We start from the raw sequence: 24,340 nt of genomic DNA on the forward strand, positions 1-24,340 counted from the left end.
AACGAAATGTTACTCGAACGCATCTTGAGCAATTCGTTCCTAAAAAGCTCGAATCAGGTAGAAAAGTTTGAACCCTTCTTATCAGCATTAACACGTGTTTTGCAGTAAACAGATGCCGATTTCATTTGGGGCAACTTTTATATCAATTTTTGCATGCAATGTCTAGTTCCAAGACCTTGCCTAAAAAAGTTGTTTAATGTTGATTGCCTAGATTTCCTCATTTTTAATTATTATACATGGTGGACATGTGTTGATTAAAAGTCCTGAAGTAATAAACTTAGTAGAAAATGTTAGGATACGAAATTTCTCCTACTATGAAAAAAATTAAGAATGAATTATTTACTTTAAAGTCCTAACCACACAAAGTTCCTTTCCTTCAACGGCCTTAGGTACCTTTTTATTATTGAATATTTTTTCGTCACAATTCTGATTGGTATTGATTAAACTTATGTTATTTCAAATCAATTAGTTTCCGAGATAGCGAATTCCAAAAATTACTCATCGCATGTCCGGCTTCAAAAAAATAATTAGGTAGGCTCCGTGTCGAAACAACACCCTGTATATCATTATACATAATTTTCAAAACGAGCCTCTATTACATATGCTCTGTAAGTACGTGACTGTCCGCTCAACATTTGCAACCCCTTTTTCAACTACATTTGATTTCTACCGATTGCCCTGAAACGTGTAGCAAATTTTCAGATTCGGTGACAGTACAATGTACAATTATCTTCGTGTGATGGAAAGACTCGGTTAGTTGAACACAGTATATGGTGACTTGATCAGTCTTTTCTCACAACTGCCTCAATTAAGGTATAAAATGAAGGAGCTCGGATAGTAAAATTTAGTGAGCCACGAAAAAACCAAATCGAAGATGGACGCGCCATAAGATGGCGTTTTACATAGTCCATTTGCACAATTCCATCGTCATTTCCCAATGACGATCTGAATATTTTATTCTCACAACTCGCTCAGTTTTGGTATATACAGGGTAAGTCAAAAATGTGTACCGAGCTTTCTGGGGGTGATAGTACATTGAAAAGTAAGTATAGTCTGATATAAACTCCTAGTCCAAAATGCATATTGAGGTAGATATATCCTTCCAAAGTTGATAAAATTAATTTCTCCGCATAACTGTTAAACGGTTGAAATTTCGTGCATAAATGTATGTTGTTGAAATACATTTTTTTATTACACTTCTATATTTCTGTCTAATATTGTTAGAAAGGGTGTTCTCAGAGGGTGAATCATAATATTTTTGGTACTTCTTTCATTGTATTCGTTTTGTTGAAAAAAATAGAAGCATTCGGTGGAGCGAAGAAAATTACATGAAAAAGGTACTCTTCTCCAAATACAAAAAATCGAACCGTTTTCGAGATATTTGAGTTCTTGTTGTCACATGATGTCAGCAGATTCATTCATCGCGAGATCCATCGATGACGATGTTTTAGCAGGCCATGAACAATTCTGTTCTGAATTTTGTCGATGATATAATCATCTCTGCATAAAACTTACAGCAGCATTTGCATTTCCGAAGCACTCGCCAAGCATCAAAAGCATATCAGTTTGTTCAGAGAACGAATAACCTTTCATTTCTTAAAATTCCAGTTGAAAATAGCAAAAAATAAGCAGAAAAACCACACGAGAAATTAACTACAACAATGTTCATGACATGAACGTCAAAATTAAGGACAAAATTGATCATGGCCTGCTGAAATATCGTTATCGATGAGTCTGGCGATGAAAGAATCTGCTAACATCATGTGACTACATAAACTCAAATATCTCGAAAACGATTCAATTTTTTTATTTGGATAAAAGTACCTTCTTCATGTAATTTTCTTCGCTCCATAGAATGCTTCAATTTTTTTCATCAAAACGAATACAACCAAAGAAGTTGTCGCAAAAAATCACGATTCACCCTCTAAAAATACCCGTTATAACAATATCAGAAATGTAGAAATGTAATAAAAAAAAATGTATTATAAGAAATACATTTATGCACGAAATTTCAATCTGGTGGAATATACTGGTTAGAACTTATGCGGAGAATTCTTTTTAATTTTATCAACTTTGGAAGTATATATCTTTCTCAATATGCATTTTAGGCCATGAGTTTATTAATCAAACTCTACCTTTTTTTCAATATACTATCACCCCCAGAAAGCTGAGTAGGTACACATTTTTGACTCAACCTGTCGATTAGGTTAGACTAGTTGAATACAGTACACTACTAAAAAAGTTTCAAATTCTAAATGGCCACCACCAAAAATTGGTAAATGGAAAATTTTATAGAACTGCCTTAGTATGGGTTTCAAATTTTCAGCTCAACTCATAGAATAGAGTAGAGTAGAACAACTTTTCTTCTCCCAAATTAAAAAACATCGTTTAAATGAATTTTCTCCAAGACTGATGTAAAGTAAAGCTCTTCTAGTTTCGAATTGTTTGATCACAAAATGTAAGCATTCCATCACTTGATTATTGATACCGAGTGTGATACATAATAAAATATTGCAGCACCTGATTCCGAAAGCACTTTGACTGAATTTCATACCATCACTTGTTACGTAATGAACATTAGGAAATACATTCGGAAACATAGAGAATAAAATCTTTGATGATCTATCATATTCATTGGAGTATTCGAAATGTTTTATTCATTTTTCAATTGAATGATTCAATATTTAGCGTGGCGTGGAAAGTATATTAATCTGTATCTCGGTTAGTCTCGGTTAGCCATCACACTGTCTAGATTATAGTGTAGTTTCCGAATTTCAAAGGATGATTCTATTTGATGTGCATAGAATTTGATGCAAAAAAAAATCAAAGTATCGAATTCGAAGCATAGATAACTCCATAAATTGTCAAAGTGTAGAATTGTTTTAGTTCATTTCATTATTATTTAAAAATGACAATGAATATAGCGCTGTTCTACTGGAAGAACCGAAGAACCGAAATTTCGTAAATTATTTTTCAACCCAATGAACATTTTCCTGCTGAGGTGATTTCTTTCGGGATACTTTTCGAAATATAAATTCTGTGCAATTTTTATCATTCAGAAATGAAGTATTATTCATAGTTTTCGAAAAAATTCGTCATTTTTCAATTTCCTTCCTCGCCTTATTGATATCTATGAAATTAGAGTCATGTGTTTTAGATACGTTCAGACGAAAATGGTAAACAAATATACAGGGTGTCCCAGGACGGTGGAGGTAGGGAATATTGCAAAAATCGAGAGTAGAAGAGAATTGTAGTTTTGGGGTTTCAAATTAACTATGATTCTATAATCCCTCTATAGTGACATCGGTTTTCAAGCATTTATATATGTATATTGTATATGCATTTGTTCTTCTGGAGGGACAGTTTATAAAAAAAAACAAGAGATGTCAGATTTATAAATCGAATAAACTTTTTTCCGGAACTCTGGCTTTATATAGATAGCGGAATAATTTTGAATACATTTTTTCAATAAGGTGCAAGTGGTGCAGCTCTTTCTGATATTATGGTTACTATGAGTTTTTTGTTGTCAGTCACGTGACATCGTATTCAAAAACAATAAGGGGACATAATGTTCATTTTAGCATTTCTATGTTCCTTCTGAGTATACGATTTTAACAATCCAGTACATGCGGTTTAAACCGAACGAATTTGAAAACTACAGGTAGATATTTTCTGAAACTTTTTAGGGTTTTCACTCCCAATCTCTGGAGGGAGGGAGTAAATAAAGATATTTTGGAAATCGTTTCTTGTGGTGTGTATAGGGTGTTCGAAAGCACAATTTTAAATTATTGTCATATACATTATATATATACAGGGTCTTCGAAAACAAAGATATAGACCAAAGTTGCACTTTTTTGAATGTAACACTCTGTATTTGAACTCAAAAATGAAATGGCAAGCTCAAATTATGATGATTTTCTTCAGATCAGTTTGTATCTTAGACGGACCATTTACAAGATAATGGCGAAAATAGTTTATTTGTTTAGAATTAAAAATTGAAAATTGTTCAGAAACTATCACGTTCAGATGTAGTAACATTTTATGAAAATAATCAATCATTATTATTATAATTAAATTATTAAATTAATTTTTACGTTCAACGAGATATACAGGGTGTTTCATGAGTCGTTGGTCATAGCTCAATGGTGAATGCAGGTTATCCAGACCTTTCAGAAAACTTGCTTGTTTTGTATCCTAAGGCTATTAGTTTCGGAGATACGGGCTGATTCATGAACATTGGCCTAAATTTGCGATAGCCATAACTCTGGATTGCAAGGTCCAATTTCGATCAAACACTATAGGTTTGTTCACTTCAGAAAGCTCTTCCAAACGGTTTATGGAATAAAAATATTTTCAGGGCAGTACTCAGAATATCCTGATTTTTCATTCAAGCTCCAAAATCTATATTTTTCACATCCCTTACAAAAACTTAGTTATTACCATGAAAAACTACATAACCCATTCTAAGGAATTCAGTTTTCACTTTGCATGGCACACTTGTCACAAGGGAATAGGAACCGGAGGAATTCATATTTTATATCATTTTTTCGAAATGCGGTCCTGTTTTTATTCCTTCGATGATAATTTTTATTGTCCTCTGCCGAGATTCTGAATTATTTTGAATTCTGTTCAAATCTTCTTCATTTCAAACCCTCAGCTGTCTCAGCACATACTGAGTGTTCGTAAAAAAGTGTTTAAAAGTATGCCAAGTCGAGCTGTGAATTCTTTTGAAATGACATATTGAATTTAGATACAAATGATGTAAACCCTCTTGAAAAATGTAATCCGTAAGTGTATTCACTTCATAACACACATAACTATTTAAATTTTTTCTTCCGAATAACATTGTTATTTCCTTTCATAAAACAACAATGAAAGAACCGAACGAATTCATGTTTCATGTCATTTATTCGAAATGCGGTCCTGTTATTATTCCTTTGGTGATATTATTCATTGTCTTCGGTCGAGAATTAAAAATTTTTAAAATTCTGTTCAACTCATTTTCATTTTAAACCCTCAGTTCCTACTGAATGTGCGTGAAAAATTGACAGACACTTCTAACTTCACGGGAGCATTTGCGGCAGAGGATAGAAGAAGCCTGTGCAGAAGTTCAACAAAATCTCTATATGATAAGAAGAGCAATAAATAATCTGATTTCAAGAGCTAGGAAATGTGTCGAGATGGAAGAACTCCATTTTGAACATCTCTTATGATAGTACATTTTCATTGTTGAAGAATAAATTTTATGTGTTTTATGAAGCAAATATACTTACGGATTATATTTTCCAAGATGGTTTACATCATTTGTTTATAAATTCAGTATGTAATTTCGAAAAAATTTACAGCTCGACCTTGCATACTTTTAAATACTTTTTACGAACACTAAGTATGTGCTGGGGTTTTAGGATGAAGAAAAATTGAACAGAATTTGAAATAATTCAGACTCACGGCAAAGGATAATAAATACTATTACCGAAGGAATAAAAACAGGACCGCATTTCGAAAAAATGACATAAAATATGAATTCGTCCGGCTCCTATTCCCTTGTGACAAGTGTGCCATGCAAAGTGAAAATAAGATTTCTTAGAATAAATTATGTAGTTTTTCAGGGCAATAACGAAATTTCTGTGAGGTATGTAAAAAATATAGATTTTGGGGCTTGAATGAAAAATCACGATATTCTGAGTACTGCCCTGAAAATATTGATATTTCATGAGCCGTTTGAAAGAGCATTCTGAAGTAAACAAACCCATAAATTTTGATCAAAATCGGACCTTGCCGTCCAGAGTTATGGCTATCGCAAATTTAGGCCAATAATCATGAATCACCCCGTATCTCCGAAATTAATAGCCTTAGGACACAAAACTCGAAAATATTCTGTCTGTATCGCTGGTTCAACTAGTTTCTTCATTAATTGCTATTAAAAAAAACTCCATATTTTCGATTTTTCGCCATTATCTCGTAAAGGGTGCTTCTAAGGTATAATGTAATATGTATCAAGAAACTCATCATAACTTGAGCTTACCATTCCATTTTTGAGGTCAAATATAGGGTGTTACATTTGAACAAGGGCTACTTAGGTCTATATCTTTGTTTTCGAACACCCTGTAATTATGACAATAATTTCAAATTGTGCTTTGGGTCATCCTACACACACCACATGAAAGAATTTTCAAAATATCTTCATTTACTTCCTCAAAATGAGCACCGCGAAAGGGATGGGCCACCCGGTATAGATGTGCCTGTGCCCTGTAGTTCTTAAATTAATCGTTTTAGATCACGAAATGTTATAGTTTTATGGAATCGTTTTCTGAGAAGCAACATAGAAATTCCAAAGCTCATTGGGTAACATGATATCAAGAACTGCTTTAATTCACAACACCAATATTACAATATGTAATTCTCTACTACTATCGAGTTCCTAGATATTCCCTATCTTATTCGTCGTGGGACACCCTGTGTAGATATACCTATTTTCGAGATCCGCAATTTTTTCCAATTCAAAGACGTCAATCCCAGTATGTAATTGCATTCAAAAAATTGAAACATCGAATTTGGGACAGCCTGTATGGAATAGAATAGGTTTTTATTGCCGTTTTTTATATATTCGGACGGAATAAGGAATGAAAAGATGGTTTCTACAATTTTCATCGAAAGTTCGCAAGTTGAGAAATTAAAATTTACCTATTTCATATTTTTTCTCGAAACTCAATGGACATATCATCAAGATCAAATATCAGTCGCTTTAGTACAGGTCTGCCCTTGCTATGAATTTCTTTCGTATAAGAATCAAATACATGTATATAATACCGTATAATTGCATTCAGTATGAATATTTCCTCTTTCAAATATTAAGAATGAGGGGATGAATCTATAATAGAAATACCACAGTTCTTTTACATTCCACTGGAAATGCGTTTTGATAGTTTGGAAATAACAGGAATGTGTATGTAGTATACTCCATTCACTTTTATTTTAGCACTCGGTTGGACATAAAATAATATTCTCAAGTTTTTGTAACTAGAACGGAGTAAGGTTGGCACTCATGAAATGTCGTTAATGTCATAACGCCGTGGCCACAACTAATATTCATTAACATTACAAAAATGACGAAAGTGATTGAAAAAGAGAGAAGACAGGGTTTCAGGAAGTGCTATTTAGAATTCAGGTCCGCTCATTTAAACAGTAGGTAACCCTACACCCTCTATCTACAATATATCTGACCGTAGCAAACATATTCAATGTAAGCGAATTTATATAATGATTCATCTGAATCTCAACGACTTATATTTCAGCTGATTGTTTTCACAATCAGAAATATTGTGAGTGAAAAGAATGACAAAGAATTTTCTTCTATTGGGAGACCCAAAAAAGTGGTGGCATTTGGGATTTTATTTTATGGTGAACGAATGCGAAAAGTTACCACCTTACAGGATTTTCGATGAATCTCATCGTGGAATAAATATATAATTATTATTATATGAAAGTATTAAAAATAAACTTCTATGAATGCGATCCAACCTATTAATTGTTAATTCATCTGTTCCTCTTGCCTTGAAACTTCCTTCAATTCTTTCGACTTCTATTGATGCAAGATGATTTTTGTTGAAGAATTTAACATTCTTGTAATTATCCGTTAAGTCCTTCGAGAGATTCCCAACTACTGCATGTTGATTTTTTTGAAATCTACAACTGATGTAAGGTATTCAACTTTTATCTAAAGAAGATAACCAACATTAACTCTCCTGAAGCTACTGCAAATTATCTGTCAATAATTTCGAAACATCTAGGTTTGAATCAAGCTTACAGGTATACATTTAATCTCACTTATTTTTGTCTAGTCTTTCCAATTTTGTGAACAAGATTTCAAAATATTCATATACATTAAATTTTTTTGAGGCGGACCTGAAATGAGAAATTTTTTTATTATGGTAATCGATAGCACTCCTGACATTGAACATACGAATCAAATATCACGAAATGTATGTGGTGGTTGATAAGTCAAAATTAATTCAAAAAATTGAGAAAATTAGTTAACCAGTTTGTATCATGGTTACAAAGAATGGTAGACCCATAAATACCATGAGTGTATGCGAATTTCCCAATAAATCACCCTGTATAATAAAATTTTTGACATTTCTCGAATTCACGATAGCTTAGGAAATTAATATTTAGCATATATCAGTAAATTGAAGATGGAGTCCTTTGACGTATTTGTCCTCCATTCATTCGAAAAATAAGCCACTATGATGACTATATTACTTTTCAACAAATTTTCTCGTCAAATAGTCATGTCGAATACTAATCGACATAAAAATTCAGGCTTAATATTCAAGGATTTTGTTGTTCGTCAAATTCGCCCATGACATTTTTTTCCAAATCATTTGCCTCATGGCTCGTGATTATCAACATTCGCAAAATTGCCATGCACCAAGCTTTCATATTACAATCGACAAACTTTGCTGGCAAAATTTCATCTCTGGTGCTTTTACATATATGAGAAAACCATTTTCATTCCTTGTGTAAATGGAAATGCTTCTGCAATATTTCTGGTTATAATACTGAGAAGAGAATATAGCACAATATTCTATAAAACGAAAATGAGATAATGAAAACGTATTCAATCTTTTTCGCAGGTGATCATTATTTCTGATTTGCAGGATTTCGAATGATATATAGTGAAATTTGAAAAAACGCAATTGGGATTAATTAAACGTGAGAAATACATATTTCTATATTTGAAAACTACAATGCCAAGACCGTCCTGGAAGTAAGCAGTATATTACCCTAATTAGGGTACTGGAAGGCAACATTAGTCATATTATCAATTCCAAGACTGTCTTGGAACTGATATTTGGGTCCTGGAAGTCAACATTAGACATAATGTCAATTCCAAGACCGTCCCGGAACTATACAATTGTCTTGGAACTAGCCGTTAGCTGATAGGAAATGTCACGGAACTCGACGTTAGTCATATATATATATATATATATATATATATATATATATATATATATATATATATATATATATATATATATATATATATATATATATATATATATATATATATATATATATATATATATATATATATATATATATATATATATATATATATATATATATATATATATATATAGTTTTATATAGTGTGAAGGGGTTACAGTTCACTGCGACCTTAAGGTCAATTGTGCCCCCTAACAGAGCTGTTTTCATTGCGCCCTTTAGAGCTCGCCTTCCAGATCCAGAGATCTGATGAAATCCAATATCTGGGACGGCTTCAACGAGGATAATTCCCCACTCCTACAAGTTTCTCGTCCAAAGCACTCTTTCCTTTGGCTTGCAATGGCAAAGCATTCCGTAACCAGGTGAATAGGAGTTTCCTCCTCCTCCCCACAGAATCTACACTCGTCAGTGTCCGACAAACCCATTCTCAACAGATGCTTCTTTAGGCGACAATGTCCTGTGAGAAAGCCAGTGAGTAGGTGTAGTTGGTTCTTACTGAGATCCAGATATTTTTTGGATCCCATACTCGGACATCGAAGTAATCCGTGATGACAACAACAAAATCACAACTAGATGGTACCGCAAACCTACGTCCTCTGGCCGACTCCTCAATTTTAAGTCAGCTCACAGCTATAAACAAAAAATCATTTCGATCCTTGGCATGAGAGACAGAATGCATGGGCTTCCCAGCCCACAATATTTACAGCCAGACTTGAATAATTTGAAATCACTTCTCGTCCACAACTCCTACCCAAAAAAATTGGGTTGATTCAAAAATTATCAATTTTTGCTTATTGATATTTGATATTTACTTCATTTGAATTTTTTGCTTTGATAAGAAAAAGAAAAACTAACCCAGAGTTTCATAAAGCTTGATCGGGGAATCAACGCTTGATTGACGAATAGACAGTCATGATCATTCAGAATCTCATTCTGTCATCAAATAATGATGTTGATACGTCCATTCAACTATTCTCAATTGCTACTTCAGAGATGAAAAGGTTTCAGTGATTTCGTTTTGGAAATCCAGTTACTGTCAAATCGTTGATCGGGCAATCAAAATTTTACGAAACCCGTCGTTATACATGCATGTTGTTTTAACCTAGCTTAATGTCCATATTGTTCCCGAAAAGTTTTGTTCGGTCAAAATTCAAAATAGGCTGATATTCTAATTCTAATTTTTCTGTGACCGATAACCCCTATGCATGACTAGATATAATATGAGTACTTATTGACTTGTTCTATACCTACATATAATTATGTATTTACTGACCAATAAACGAACCTACAGCACAGGTTCCTCAATATTTCAATAGGGGATACCCCTTCTGACGAAAATGATGTATTTTTTATGGAATATCTTTGAAACGTCACATTTAGAAATAATCATTTCAACCGTTTCCCAAAAAAAATTATTTTAAGTATTTAAAGCGTTTCGTTTCTATTGCACAAGTTGGCAACAGCGACTGAAATATGAGTTGATAATAAAGGACAACAAATACACTACCTTAATGAGATAGACAAAGATGGCTGTCTATGAAGTCTGCGACGAACGAGGAAGGTCGTAAAACTTTATGGGATTTTTATGGCTGGCTGCTGTTGATGCTCGCCATTGAGTACGGGCCTTATGATAGCTGTAAATTAACAGCTGTTATTTTATAAACAAGCCATTGTTCTTTTTATATTCTAGTAGGCGCCGTTGCCAAATCGTAAACTAGAAACGAAGCGGTTTAAATTTCAAAACCTCATATTTGAAGAATGATTTTGAATAGTTTCCGCGGCGCATTTGTAAAATTCATTAATGAAACTCATAATTATTCAGTTTAAACTTGTATATGCTGTGATAACCCAAATTGAGGAGAATTCCCCATTATCATGATATTATCCCATTGTTGCATTTCGATGTTATCTTACTGTTAGTGCAGTTTTTTATGTGAAGTTTAAATCCGTATAGTTCCGATAGAAAAACCAACACGTGTCGTTTAATTTCATTCCACAGAAACCGATCCAGCAGAGGAACGGATCGGACGTAAGGCCAATTTTAGGATCAGGATCCGATCAAGCGAAATTTATCGCATCTAAATTCAAATTATATAGACGAAAGTGGGTGATATTCCCATTATTTGAGTTTAGTTTAATGGGTTTTCCCGGAACCCGTTCGGTCGTATCGTGATTTACGTTGCTCCTAAAGGACCTGAATAACGTATGAACAGGACTACTTTTTCGATGGATATTCTGGATCGATTTTTTGAATCTGACGAATTCGGAAATAAGTGGAAAGTGCATTTTTTGTAGAGAGATGTACCTCGATTGATACGCTTGGCTTTTCACCTCAGAAATATGTGAAGAAATTTTAGGAAATTTTATAAATAATTCGTACAATTTGAAAATATTCGAAAATTATTGAGAAAATTGCAGTAATACCGAAAATATCTCAATAATACCGGAAATATATCAAAAAGTCGAAAATGTCCAAGTTATTCGAGATATACAAAAAGTTCTTGAGGAACGAGTGGAGATATCCTCGGAGATATCAGAAATATCACAAAATTTCGGAATTACATATTTAGGAAATGAATGTACATTGTGTTTCACGTAAGCGAGTTACTTGAGTTTGTGACTTATTGACTGCACGAAAGTATCTTTCAAGGGATATCCAAATATGCTATCGGAAAAACCTCGGAAAAACTATAGTACATAATAGGCATTGGAAGTTATTACGTACAAGCACTTTTTCAGAAGAATATTTCTGTTGTAGATTTAACTAGTCTTCAAAAGTGGTGTAGTGACAATTTCTGAGTATTTATTTTTTTCATTTCAACTTTCGCTGTTCCCGAAAACGTAAGAAATTTATCTTGCACAATATATTTCGAAAATAATGACGCTTGCCTATTTTTTTAGAAACAATGCCAAACATTGAGGTGTTTCGACTTTTGAGTCATTTACACCTCCAACTGTAACAAAATTAACAAATTATTCGTTTCAAACATCATTTACTATTTATAGCATTCAGATAATGCTTATTTATTTCAAGCAATATCACTCAACACTATCATGAGATAATTTAAAATAGAAATTCGGTGAATACATCCATGTTGTCTATGCTTCAATAAAAACTCGACGTGAAATATGATAGAATAGATGAAACTACAATATTTAAGCATATTGAACCATAGAGAACATGCATAGAACACAGGGTGTTCCGGAGTAAGGGTATCAACGGTCAACTGTACATTTCTCATGAAAAAAAAACATTTTTCTTCTCTTCCATTTTTTCCTCCGGGTGTTCGTTTCCGAGGGTGTCAAAAATTTATATATTTTTTAGTTTAATGCTGATGTCTCAGGAACGGTTTGAATTACAGAATTGAGTTTTTGTACACACTAATAATAGCTACTTTTTTGCACTTTACTCGGTTTTATTAGACGTGCCAGTGGCAGAGATATTGAATTTGCACAAGGGTTTTCCCCCAACTTTTACACCACTGAACCAATTTGTATTTGCCCAGCAAATTCTGATACGCGGATGTGTTTTACACTCGATTTTACATGAAAAAGATACTGTCGGTTCATTGCTCTAAAATAAAACGTTTTCGAGTAAACTGGCCTTTTATAAGCAATTTGCTAACGCATTGTTATTGGAAGAATGAGTAGTGATAAGTAACAAGTTTATTAATTCCAACAAAATTTGGTTTTTAAGTTTCCATTTCAAAGTATTTTTTCATTATTTTTAGCGACCATAGTTAACAAGACACCCTGTATCTCGGAAACGACGAACCCAGAGGAAAAAATGGAAGAAAAAAATATTTTTTTCATGAGAAATCTACAGTTGACCGTTACATTTATTTAGGAACACCCTGCATTGTGAATAATTGGTTGAAATAAATTTAAAATTACTGTTATATTCATACGTCCGAATTGAGAATTGATTGATCATTCAGAAAAAATGGGAAAGAATTTTTGTGATTATGTTTTTTATTGAATTTATTGAATTGAATTCTTGTCGTTTTCGAGAACAGAGAGTTGAAATGGGAATCGTCTCTGTAGCAGAAATTCTTCGTCTTAAAAGATTGCACTAAACCTGAAAACGTAATTTCATATCCAATGGGGAATTCTCCTCAATTTGGGTTATCACTCCATATTAAAGTTAAAACTGAGAAACTGAATAATTATGAGTTTCATTCATGATTTTTTCAAATTCACCACGGAAACTATTCAAAATCAATCTTCAAATTTGGGGTTTTAAAATTTAAATCGCTTTGTTTCAAGTTTACGATTTGGCAACAGCGTCTACCAGAAAATAAAAAGAACAATGTCCGATCAGCTTGTTTATAAAATAACAGCTGTTTATTCACAGCCATCATAAGGCATGTAATTACTGACGAGCCTCAACAGCAACCGACCATAAAAATCCCACAAAATTTTACGACCCTTCTCGTTCGTCGCAGACTTCATAGACAGCCATCTTTGTCTATTTCATCAAGATAATGTATTTGTTGTCCTTTATTATCAACGCATATTTCAGTCGACTTTGCCAGCTTGTGCAATTGACACAAAACGCTTTAAATTTTAAATACCCAGTTTTATTTTTCATTTTTAAGTACTTGAAATATTTTTTTTTGGGAAACGGTTGAAACGGTTATTTCAAATTGTGACGTTTCAAAGATATTTCATAAAATCATTGTATCCGAATATATTTCTGAAAACACCGAATCTGCACATTTAACTGCTCAAAAAGAAACAAGAATAATTATAACGTTCTCGAAAATCAAACAAAAAGTAATTCAACATTTTGATCGCCCAGTATGAATGAAAATTCTGGTGTCCTAGAGACTTCACAATATGTAATGAAAAAAATATCTTCGTTCATGTCTGTCAGAATAATATACCCAACAATAATATGGAACACTCTAGCCTTTCTTATATTTCAGAGATCCAGGTGTGATTAAGACGGAAGTGGCAAAACATTTTATATGTGGATCGAATAACCAAACGATGTCGTGCAATTTTCAATTTTTCGCATATTTACGAAACACAAACAAATAATTGATAAAAATTCATCCGACTATTACAATAACCTGCCAGTTGAACCTGCGATTCAGTGATAAAAGTTCAAGAACTTAAGATTAGACCGTTAAGCAGTAGCGTCATTATTACAACAGTTACGCTATCAATTTTTCGTTCGCAATACGCTCATTATACTTGATATCTAGCAGTACCATTTCCCTTCCATCATTAGTCACCTTGCGAGCAGGTTCAGAGCATTGCATTAGACCATATTCGAGTAACTCACCGCATAAACGACAAAACTCGGTTTATTCCTCAAAATTGGCGATTTTTTCTGCAGACGCGGCGATTTTTTGGTTAACAGCATCATTGGTGCACTTTATCACTGAAACAATCGCGGAACTGAGACCATTTTTCATTCACAGAACCACCATCCACATTTTTCACAACATTCACCGTTCCACCGAATCACTAAACACCCTCCATCGACCTCCAAGCACTTCTAATATTTACCCTTCACAAGTAAAACATAAATTTTCTAGGGTTTTCACAATAAAAATACTACCGAATAGCCCTGAGGTGCTTGCGCGGTACTTAGTCACGTCGTACTGACTGAATCAACGTCAAACTCCATAGGTACCATGGGTTGATGCATAGACACACACTGGTGACTCCGTTCGAAAGCAACCATTTAGAAATTGGCGACAAGGTCAGGGACTAGGACTGAAATAATACCGCCTTGAATCTACTTTATTAGCGATAACATCCTTAGATAATTATCTGAGCATACAACTGATAAAGTTCATTGAATTTTTTTCATACAATTGATATCGGATGTTGGTGCCAGGAAACCGACCGAATTATTTCCTCTGCGAATCCCACTTGATTGGTGATTCTTTCGAGGGAATGTACTTATGATTAAATTAAATTGAGCAGTACCCCAATACGAGCAGATTACTAGATATTTCTCGGGTCCTCTTCTAGCCCTACATCTTGAGAACCAAAGGGACTATGTCAAACAACTGGGACTGTAAAAGTTGCTGTTGTTATATTACATCTTAAGAGTCGAAAATAGTGTTTATTCAAACATAAAACAACCACTTTCGACAAACAATACTCAAATCTAACCTACAATAATTTTAATCGACGGATTTTTGTATTAGTTTCCAATCATTTCACTTCATGTTTCATTTCATTAGTAATCGTCTTTTACCCATCTTTTTACGTTTTTACGTTATATTATTTTAATAAATGTTATACTTTTGTTTTATATCGTTAGTTATATGGCTGTTTCTCCATTTTTTTTTAGTTTTTTGGAGAATTTCTCATTCAGAAATCAGCCGGAAGATTTTTGAATTGTTTTTTATGAGATCATATAATGTAGGCTACGAAACGTTGCTTTCAACTACTCAATTATTAGTTTTGTTTTCATATTATTTTTTGATTACCATCATCCGAAAAAATTTTCTCCTGACCAATAAACTAAGCAGCAAATGAAGAGGGTCAGCTAAAACATTGTCTGAGTTCAATTACTTATGAGTTCGAAACTCGGTTCGAAATTACTTGGTGGATTTTTACCCTGAAATAAAGAGTAGACTTTCATATCTTATATTTTTTATAATTTTGTGATTTATACGGGTGAATTGTCAACACTTTCTTCCTTTTCTCTTCCGGAGGTACAGATTGCAAAAAAAGGGAACTGCAATCTGCCTTTAAAACAGATAGGGATTCAGGGAGACTTCTGTAGGTTCAGTTATGAATTTCGTATTTCGGGTCTACAATGCCAAACAACTAAAAACATATTATATGATTTCACAAATTCACCAATTTTTGTGTGTTGCGTTCAATTATGGATTTTTATCAAGTATCAAAACAATAGATAAGGTTCTGCTACAACATTTCCAGAAGTAATTCAGAAATGATCAATTGAAATTCAAATTTGTCAGGTTTATTTCAGAAACCGTTTATTGTATTTCAGATTAAGGAATTTAATTTCAGATATGGTGATTTGAACTTCTGTTTAATCACATCAATTGCAGAAAACAAATGTAATTCAGATAAGTCCGAGGATAAGTCACTTAAATTTTATAAACCATCAATTGTTAATCAGATTAAAGGTTTGATATTCAGAAACAGTCATTTTTATTCGGAAAGTACGAAAAAGTATACTTGTTTACAGGATTTATTCGATAGCTCAATACATTCAAATAAGTTTAGACCAAAAAAAATGTAAAGATATTATTATTTTTTAATTTTCGCGTACAAAATTTCCTGTAACCCTGTTTGTGAATAACAAACCTATAGCTCTTCTTCGAATCAAAAATATTATACAAAAGTTTTCATTATTTCTCCAGAAGAGTCCTTGCCTAAAAGTAGCTTAGAATTTTTCTAAATATACTACTCTTAGAGTAGATATGTTCATATACGTTCGAGTATACTTTTTTATAGATCTTAAGGCAAAGCAAATTTGACTTAATTATTTTGAAACAATATTAGTGTGATGGTGCCGATTTGAAAATTGATCAATATAAATGCTTAGGAATCTGACTGATTCGAATAGTTGAAAATTGGGACAAAGTTACAATCAGATTTTTGATTTATTGATCTTTTTGTGTAGAAAATAATAACTTTCGATTTATTCTCATTGAGAAATGAGTTATTTTGATCGAACCAAGTTGGATTTTAGACAAATGTGACTTGCTCTTCGTATCAGCTCTTCAAAATCTTCAGCTTTAGTCAGTAAATTTGTGTCATCAACAAAATTGACGATATTTCCTACGCTTATTTGGATAGTGTCTGTCAAGTAGTTCAGGTATACACAGAAAAATGATAACACTTCCCTGATCATTTCTTTTCATTCTTTGAAGCAATCAAGATTTGAAAGCAATTTTGGTATATGTGCTAGTAACTATTTTTTTTTTTTTTTGAAGACAAGTAGGACTTCAGCCATCTGCTCTTGATTGATTATAATAATGCCCCTCCCTTCGTTTTAACTTCTTGTGTCACCCTGTGAAAAACAGATTCATACAAAAGATTAATGATTCAAAATGAATTGTTGAAAAAATTTCTTTTCACATATGAAGGTTGTATTGATATGAAGGTATTACAATTGATATTTTCTTAATTGCAATTGATATTTTCTCAATTTCAATTCATATTTTCTTTATTTTCTCAATTACAATTGATATTTTCTTACTTATAATCGATATTTTCCGAGATATTTTCTTAATTACAATTGATATTCATTGAAATACAATTGACGATCTGAATTACAATTGACGGTTTCTGAAATAAATTTGACGAAACTGAATTTCAAAGGACCATTTCTGAAATTAAGTTGACTAATCTAAATTGCATTTTTTGATGTTTTCTCAAATGAACTTTACTAATATAAAATGCAAATGATTTTTTCTAAATTTCAATTTATTATTTCAGAATTATGTGTTTGCAATTTCTGTCGATTTTAGACCAAGTTGATAAAGTTACTTTGACCAGCCGATTCGTCATCTATCGAAATGTGATCAGTGCGAGAGGTTGAGGAAGAACAATTGATTTTGTGATTTTTCCAAATCTACTTGTTTCAGAAGAAATCATGGGGTCATTATTTTTGTGCAAACAAACCGAATGTATTTTTTCGAGCTACTCAACAAATCACGAACTGTCAAGATCCCGAATTGTGGAATGAAAAACTGTCGAGACCCGTATCAGAATTCTGGATTAAGAGGCTCACTCTGAAACGTAGTCATCACCCATACACCGAATCCGTTCAGTTTTCCCGTTGCTTTTTGTATCACGCGTGGGTACGTTCGTCCACACAATGGAACGAGGGATAGACGTTCCCGTGGCTGCAGAAAAAAATAGCGAGCCAGGTTATCGCGTTTCCCATCGCTGCAAGAACGTTTCGTCAGTTTCCCACAATGGATCCAGATCTGGACGTCCGTCCTCGTTGCTCGGAAACAATGACACCGCTAAAATAAAGGGCTGATAAGGTGAAAAAGTTACTGATGGTCAGATACACCGTCGGTTGAGCGAGGTGTGATAATAATGGAGGGATTAACGTTTTCGAGAAATTTATAATTGGATCAAAAGTCGTACACTTTCACGCATACAGAATGTTCTTTTAAAGCGAGTTTTAAAGGTTCATTTTTTAAATGATCAAAACTGCCTCTAGCGACAACCGATTTGACAATTGGCGTTTTTAACTACCGTTGTGATACGTAAACAATATAGAGGATTATTACACAGGCCAACAAAATGAAAAAAAAATTTGGTGCCGGAAATCTAACATCTGATTTTAGATGTTTTTAATGTGCTGATTCCAAAAATGCCACCAGATTCTTCCTATCAGCTCTAGTTTCGGAGATACACGTTACAGGTTAAATGGTTTATTTTTTTCTGATAAAGGACAACAAATAAAGAGCTAAATATGTTCTTTTACATAACGGTAACAAATATGGCTCAATTCCTATTGGTCATTCTACTACCATGAAGGAAGAATATGAAACAATAGCATTAGTTTTGAGAAAAATTAAATACGAAGAACATCATTGGTCAATTTGTGTTGATTTAAAAATGATTAACTTCCTCCTTGGACAGCAGAGTGGTTATACAAAATATCCTTGTTTTTTGTGCCTTTGGGACAGCAGAGCTAAAAATGAGCACTGGGTTAACAAAAATTGGCCTTCAAGAGGAGTCATAATTCAAGGAATACAAAACGTGATCAACGAACTTTTGGTTTCAAGAGGAAAAATCTTACTTCCGCCGTTGTATATCAAGCTAGGCCTAATGAAGCAATTTGTGAAGGCTTCAAATCGAGATGGAAATTGTTTCGGGTATTTGTCACGTAAATTTCCTGGCATTAGCACGGAAAAACTAAAAGCTGGATTTGATGGTCCTCAAATAAGGCAACTTGTTAAAGATCCACAATTCACCACATCAATGAACGAGACTGAATCTAATACTTGGAGTTCATTTGTTCAAGTAGTACAAAATTTTCTTGGCAATCATAAAGCAGAGAATTACGTGGAATTAGTGGAAACTATGCTTTCAAATTTTAATATTCTCGGCTGTAACATGAGTATAAAAGTTCACTACCTCCACAGCCACCTAGATCGTTTTCCAGAAAACTTGATTGTAGTGAAGAACAGGGGGAAAGATTCCATCAGGATATTAAAACTATGGAAGATCGTTATCAAGGACGATGGGATAGCCACATGATGGAGGACTACTGCTGGAGCCTTCAGCGAGACTGCCCTAGTAAACTCCATTCTAGAAAATCGTATAAAAGAAAATTTTTATGTGATTAGTGACTAATGTAATTATGTAAATTAAGTTTTTGCAATAAATACTTAAATCCATGTGTCTTTGTTTATTTAACTGTCAATAGTAATATTATATATTATAACAGTTATAACGTAAATTATATACACAATTTTTTTTGAAAATCTCAAAAACTAGATCTGATAGACAAAATCTGAGAACTTTTTTACATTCTGCATCCAAAAATTACTCAGGAACAGTTAACAAATCGCAGGCACCAAAATGTGTGTTGGCCTGTGTTATTGATGAAGAAACAATTGTATTAATAATCATGTGTATTCAATTAAATTCATCTTCATGTAGTAGGCTATGGAAATATGAAGGTCGATAATCTGTGCCTAAACATACTTCTTAGCTTCTACAGTACCATTTTCCAAATGAACTACCAAGTTAACATTCAGAGTTGTGTCAAAGTATCAGCAAAGTATAAAGATGGATTTTCCGACGTGTAAGAACAATTTCTTATTGAATTCTTTTTCAGAAATGAAGAAAACAGAATATTCTATCGATGAATGTTTCAACATTGCTGTAGAATATCAATCTTTCCATAGCACAGTTTCTCGATGTGTTAGCGTTTTCCGAGGCGTTTTCCAAAGAGAATCCAAGAGTTGATCAACAATGTTGAAACTGTGAGGACAAAATCTCCACGAACCTCTGTTCGGGTTTTATCTCAAATGCCAGGAGTCTCCATTGGCACATGTCACGCGATGTTGAAAGAAGACATGACTTTGTTACATACATATAGGTATTTGAAAACCAGTCAGTGGTTCCTCAACCAAATTTATTTCTGACGAAGCCTTGTTTTTTTTCTGGATAGGTATGTCTAACTTTGAGGATAATGATGCAGCCACAAACCAAAAACGTTCTTTATTCAGACATTAATCATATCACCATATTGATACGTTTCCTAATGTGAGCCAACTGAAGACTTATTGAAAAAACTCAAATTAACCTTAATGCTTTCATTTTAATTGACGTTTTTGAATTGGTTAGACGATTTAAGAAGTGTTTGGGAACATATTTTTCAGATACTTTTATTCTCGCTTTAATTGAAGTAGAAGAACAAGAGCAAAGTGTTCAATTAGTTGAATAAAATTCTGAAATGAGTAGTAGTAGAGTGAGTGCATTTATGGATAACCCACATGGACGACTATGGCGTAGGATATTTCCCTCAAAACGCATCTCCAAATCAGTAGGAATTCTCGCATGATTGGAGGAAAACTGTGAAACCATCCTAAATGGTTGTTCAAACGAAGCCACTTCATTCGAGGATCTACAACCAACCGGATTGAAAACAAGGTTTCATACATCGGCGTTGTATACCTAAATCCGAGCCTAAATCATAAATGAAACAAGGTGAATAAGAATAAGTAGGGCAAGTATCAAGATGTAGATGTATTTGATTTCTTAGACTTTTCAATTCTTTATTGTGCGGGTAAAAAATAATAAAAAAACTTTTTGAGAATTCTAAACAATATAAGGCTTCTTCTGAATCCTGCGTCTGGGAAGAAACTCAAGCATCAGTTTGTGAAACTGCTGGCATCACTTTGTCAACCTCATTAATCAATTTGTTTCAAGCTCTTGGTTGGTTTTGTTGTTAATCCATTCTTTTCTTCGACAAAGGCTGCTTCCATAAAATAACTTTCGGCCTCATTTTATGTTGCGTATCTTGTTAGTAGCAAAATGTTTTTAAACATCTGAAAAACCAGGTACATTATTCGCTGAAGCCTTCCTTACATTACTTGCATTGTAATTTGACAATTTGTAGTGAATGTCCAACATAACCACCTCTTTTAAACACATGAAATCGACCTTCAAAATACCACAACAACCTCAGGGGTTTTTGTTTTTTGAATGCTCGACATAACAATGATTGGTGGAAGGCAAAGTTTTCCTAGATGATACACTGCTCGATACACTGGTAAGCAACGTAATAGAACGAAAACTTGATAGTGTCACTAATAATTCACTGAGTAATTCACTATGTCACTTTTTACATTTGGAATGGATGTTTATTGTTCGGAATTAAATCAATCAAGTGCGTTAAATTTTCAAAAGATACACATATAGGTATATGAAATTTTTTATTGGTTAGTTATCCACTACAGTTTCAATGGGTTAGAAATTACATGTTGGTTCAACTCACCGAGTCCAAGTTGAAAAGAGAAGAAACTTTCTTCATAAATCCCTCTTCCTTCTTTTTTTTCCTTGTAGTCATGATAGAATCTATAGATTTCCCTATTTTTTCTAGAGTAAGCGCTCTCACTTCTTCCAAATGATCAAATATTCTTGAATTTGATCGACCCAATGAAGACAATAATTATAACTATTCCAGGATTATTACTTTTAATGCAACAGAAATGTTGATTATATTTCAAAATGCGATGAGGAGATGTTTTTTTTTTCAGTCGCTTCGAAACTATCATCAAAATTGGTCAAAGTTCACTGATGAATTAGTGCGAATATGAAAGAATTTATTGGTAGCGAAACTCAAAATTAATTTTGCCTGACTGTTCTCACAGCGATTTTGATTTTAATTCTGTATTTTTTACTGGAGGGAACTGAACCAAGAGTTAGCAACGTCTAAAATTTTGAGGTTATGTTAAATCCCAGATGCACAAATTCATACACAATATTTTCACACCGATTAATCCAGAAAAATATTCCTCATCCAAAAATGAACCGAAGCAATTTCCACTTTGACACTTTCGTTCACACATACAGTAAGGAATGGCACAATCGAAAAAACTGTAAACACAAATGGCACTATCCTCCTACATGTGTTCCAAAAGAACCTGTCTGAAATACCCTCTCACGTTAGTCTACGAAACAACAAAACTACAAACTTTCCCGGGTTCAGTCATCATTCGACACAATAACAACATTTTACCGGCAAAATAAGCTGATAATATTCAATGGCATTTCTATGCAACCACTTGTGGCTTGTAGCACAACAACCGACTCGTCGGTAGTCGATCAACGTACACGGAACCACCCGAAGCGTCAAGCAAAGCCGAAGGAATGTAGATTCGGGTCAAATCGGCGCATGCAACGTCATAAAACAATTGAAATGGATAAGGACCAAGTAGCACATGCGATCTTCGATATATTCAATCATGAGTGTGTATAATTATTTTGTATTGATTATGATTATAACGTATAAAACTGAGGAATCGAAATTAAAATTTAACTAGCAACTCAACTGTCTATAGTTGTTATAGAGAAGCTTTTTCAATGACCTCTACCTAGACGCTGGAAAAATTCGTTATCTCTGAGGTGAAATTACTCATAGTATCATAAAGTCGTTAAATATCTAATAAAACACCTATATTGTGAAATTCGTCATTTCGGCTCACTTTATCAGTGACATAGTTTCCCGAACACATTCGTATTATGATAAATATTTTATAACATTTTGGGAAATTCATAGAAGTCGAATAATTCCAATGAATTAAAGGAGTATTTAAAATGGATGTGTAATAAACTATTGATCCAATGTTGATTTATACAGGGTGATTCATAACTATTGGGACATAGACTAAGGGCAGATTGTTTGGATCAAAATATGGCGATAGGACCAAATATACCTCAATAAAATATTGCTGTGGAAAAAGATAGAGTGCGTTAAAGTTGAATTTTTTATAAGGGAACAGAATAATATTTTCTTCGAAGTTCGAAAGTCCTTTATTGAAAAAATAAGAAAAGGCATAGAAGTCGGAGGAGGCCACGTAGAACATTCAATTTAAGTTTATTCTTTTTATGTTACATTGTGTTTAATTATGCTTTATCATCGAAATAAATGAATAAAATAAATAAATCTTTACTTCAAATCCCCTTCCGATGCTCTGAACTGTTCAATTGTGTTTCTCTTAAAAACGGATGAAAAAATATACAGTGAAATTATAAGCAAAAAACGAAAAAAAAATTCAACTTTAACGCCCTCTATCTTTTTCCACAGCAATATTTTATTGAGGTATATTTGGTCCTATCGCCATATTTTGGTCCGAACAATCTGCCCTCAGCCTATGTCCCAAAATTTATGAATCACCCTGTATACTTTTATTATCTATAGATTCTATAATATAAGGGATGCGTAGGTAATTGACTGGACTAATGACACTGACCGCCGGTTTCACAGAGCTTGATCAGGGAATAAATGCTTGATTTACGGATAAACGTCAATTTCAATCATGATCATTCAGAATATCAAATTATGATCCATATACATCCATTCAACGATTCTCTATTGCTACACTTTCAACATATTCATAAATGAAAGGGTTTCAGTGATTTCGTTTTGGAAATCGAGTGACTGTCCAATCGTTGATCGCACAATCAAAGTTTTGTCATGAATGTGTCTTTTTGCCGAGTTATAACGTGAGATCAATGAAATTCGTCAAGTGGGCTTTGAGATTAAGTATGTTGAATTTCCGTCACTGAATTTAATTCTTTCCTTGAATCACTTCATCTTCGCAAAATATAAATATTGATGATGAATCGAGGTTTATATCAAGTTTTTTGTATTTTTTGTTATGTTGGAAGGTTCTGAGTACTTATTTCTGTAATATGAATAAACCACAGTAAGAAACTCAATATGTTCAATTCCCTATAAATATTGAATTGATGTGGCCACTACTTGATGAATATCCATAACTAAACTGAAGTAACTGGATTACATGATTCTTATTAAAATGAGTTTCAGGCTTCAGAGTTCTCTACAATTAGAATAGTTTCTGGAAATGTCCCCCCTTTGCTTCAAATACTTCTGAGATATTCAAAAACGTTATTTAAAATAAAAAGATAATGGTTAATTCGATTACTTTTTCAATGATTTTAATCCTCAGTCAATCCAAATCAAAAATAAGTATAACAAAGATAGAATTCTTCGAATGAGGCTATAGATAACAATCACGTGGTATAAGATCAAAGCATCTTGGAGAGAATTCTTCTTGGGAACTGCAACTAATGAATCATCGATCCCTAAAAACATTTCTGAGAGTAGCTAAGG

At 33.3% G+C, this 24,340-nt stretch overlaps 1 protein-coding gene across 8 annotated transcripts in view; it reads right to left on the reverse strand.

Moving 5' to 3' along the window:
* LOC123319500 (disks large 1 tumor suppressor protein) overlaps positions 1-24,340 on the reverse strand; it is a 693,102-nt gene that overhangs the window by 286,151 nt on the left and 382,611 nt on the right. Inside the window, exon 1 of one of the 8 annotated variants that reach the window (XM_044906522.1) lies at positions 14,300-14,618. The exons of the other annotated variants lie outside the window; for them this stretch is intronic. Coding sequence (XP_044762457.1) covers positions 14,300-14,383 — 84 coding nt within the window. The 5' untranslated portion in view covers positions 14,384-14,618. Of the gene's footprint in view, positions 1-14,299; positions 14,619-24,340 lie in introns of those variants that run through there. 8 annotated transcript variants of the gene reach the window in all.

The sequence above is a fragment of the Coccinella septempunctata genome, chromosome 8, assembly GCF_907165205.1.
Source record: "Coccinella septempunctata chromosome 8, icCocSept1.1, whole genome shotgun sequence".
Classification (NCBI taxonomy): Eukaryota; Metazoa; Arthropoda; class Insecta; order Coleoptera; family Coccinellidae; genus Coccinella; species Coccinella septempunctata.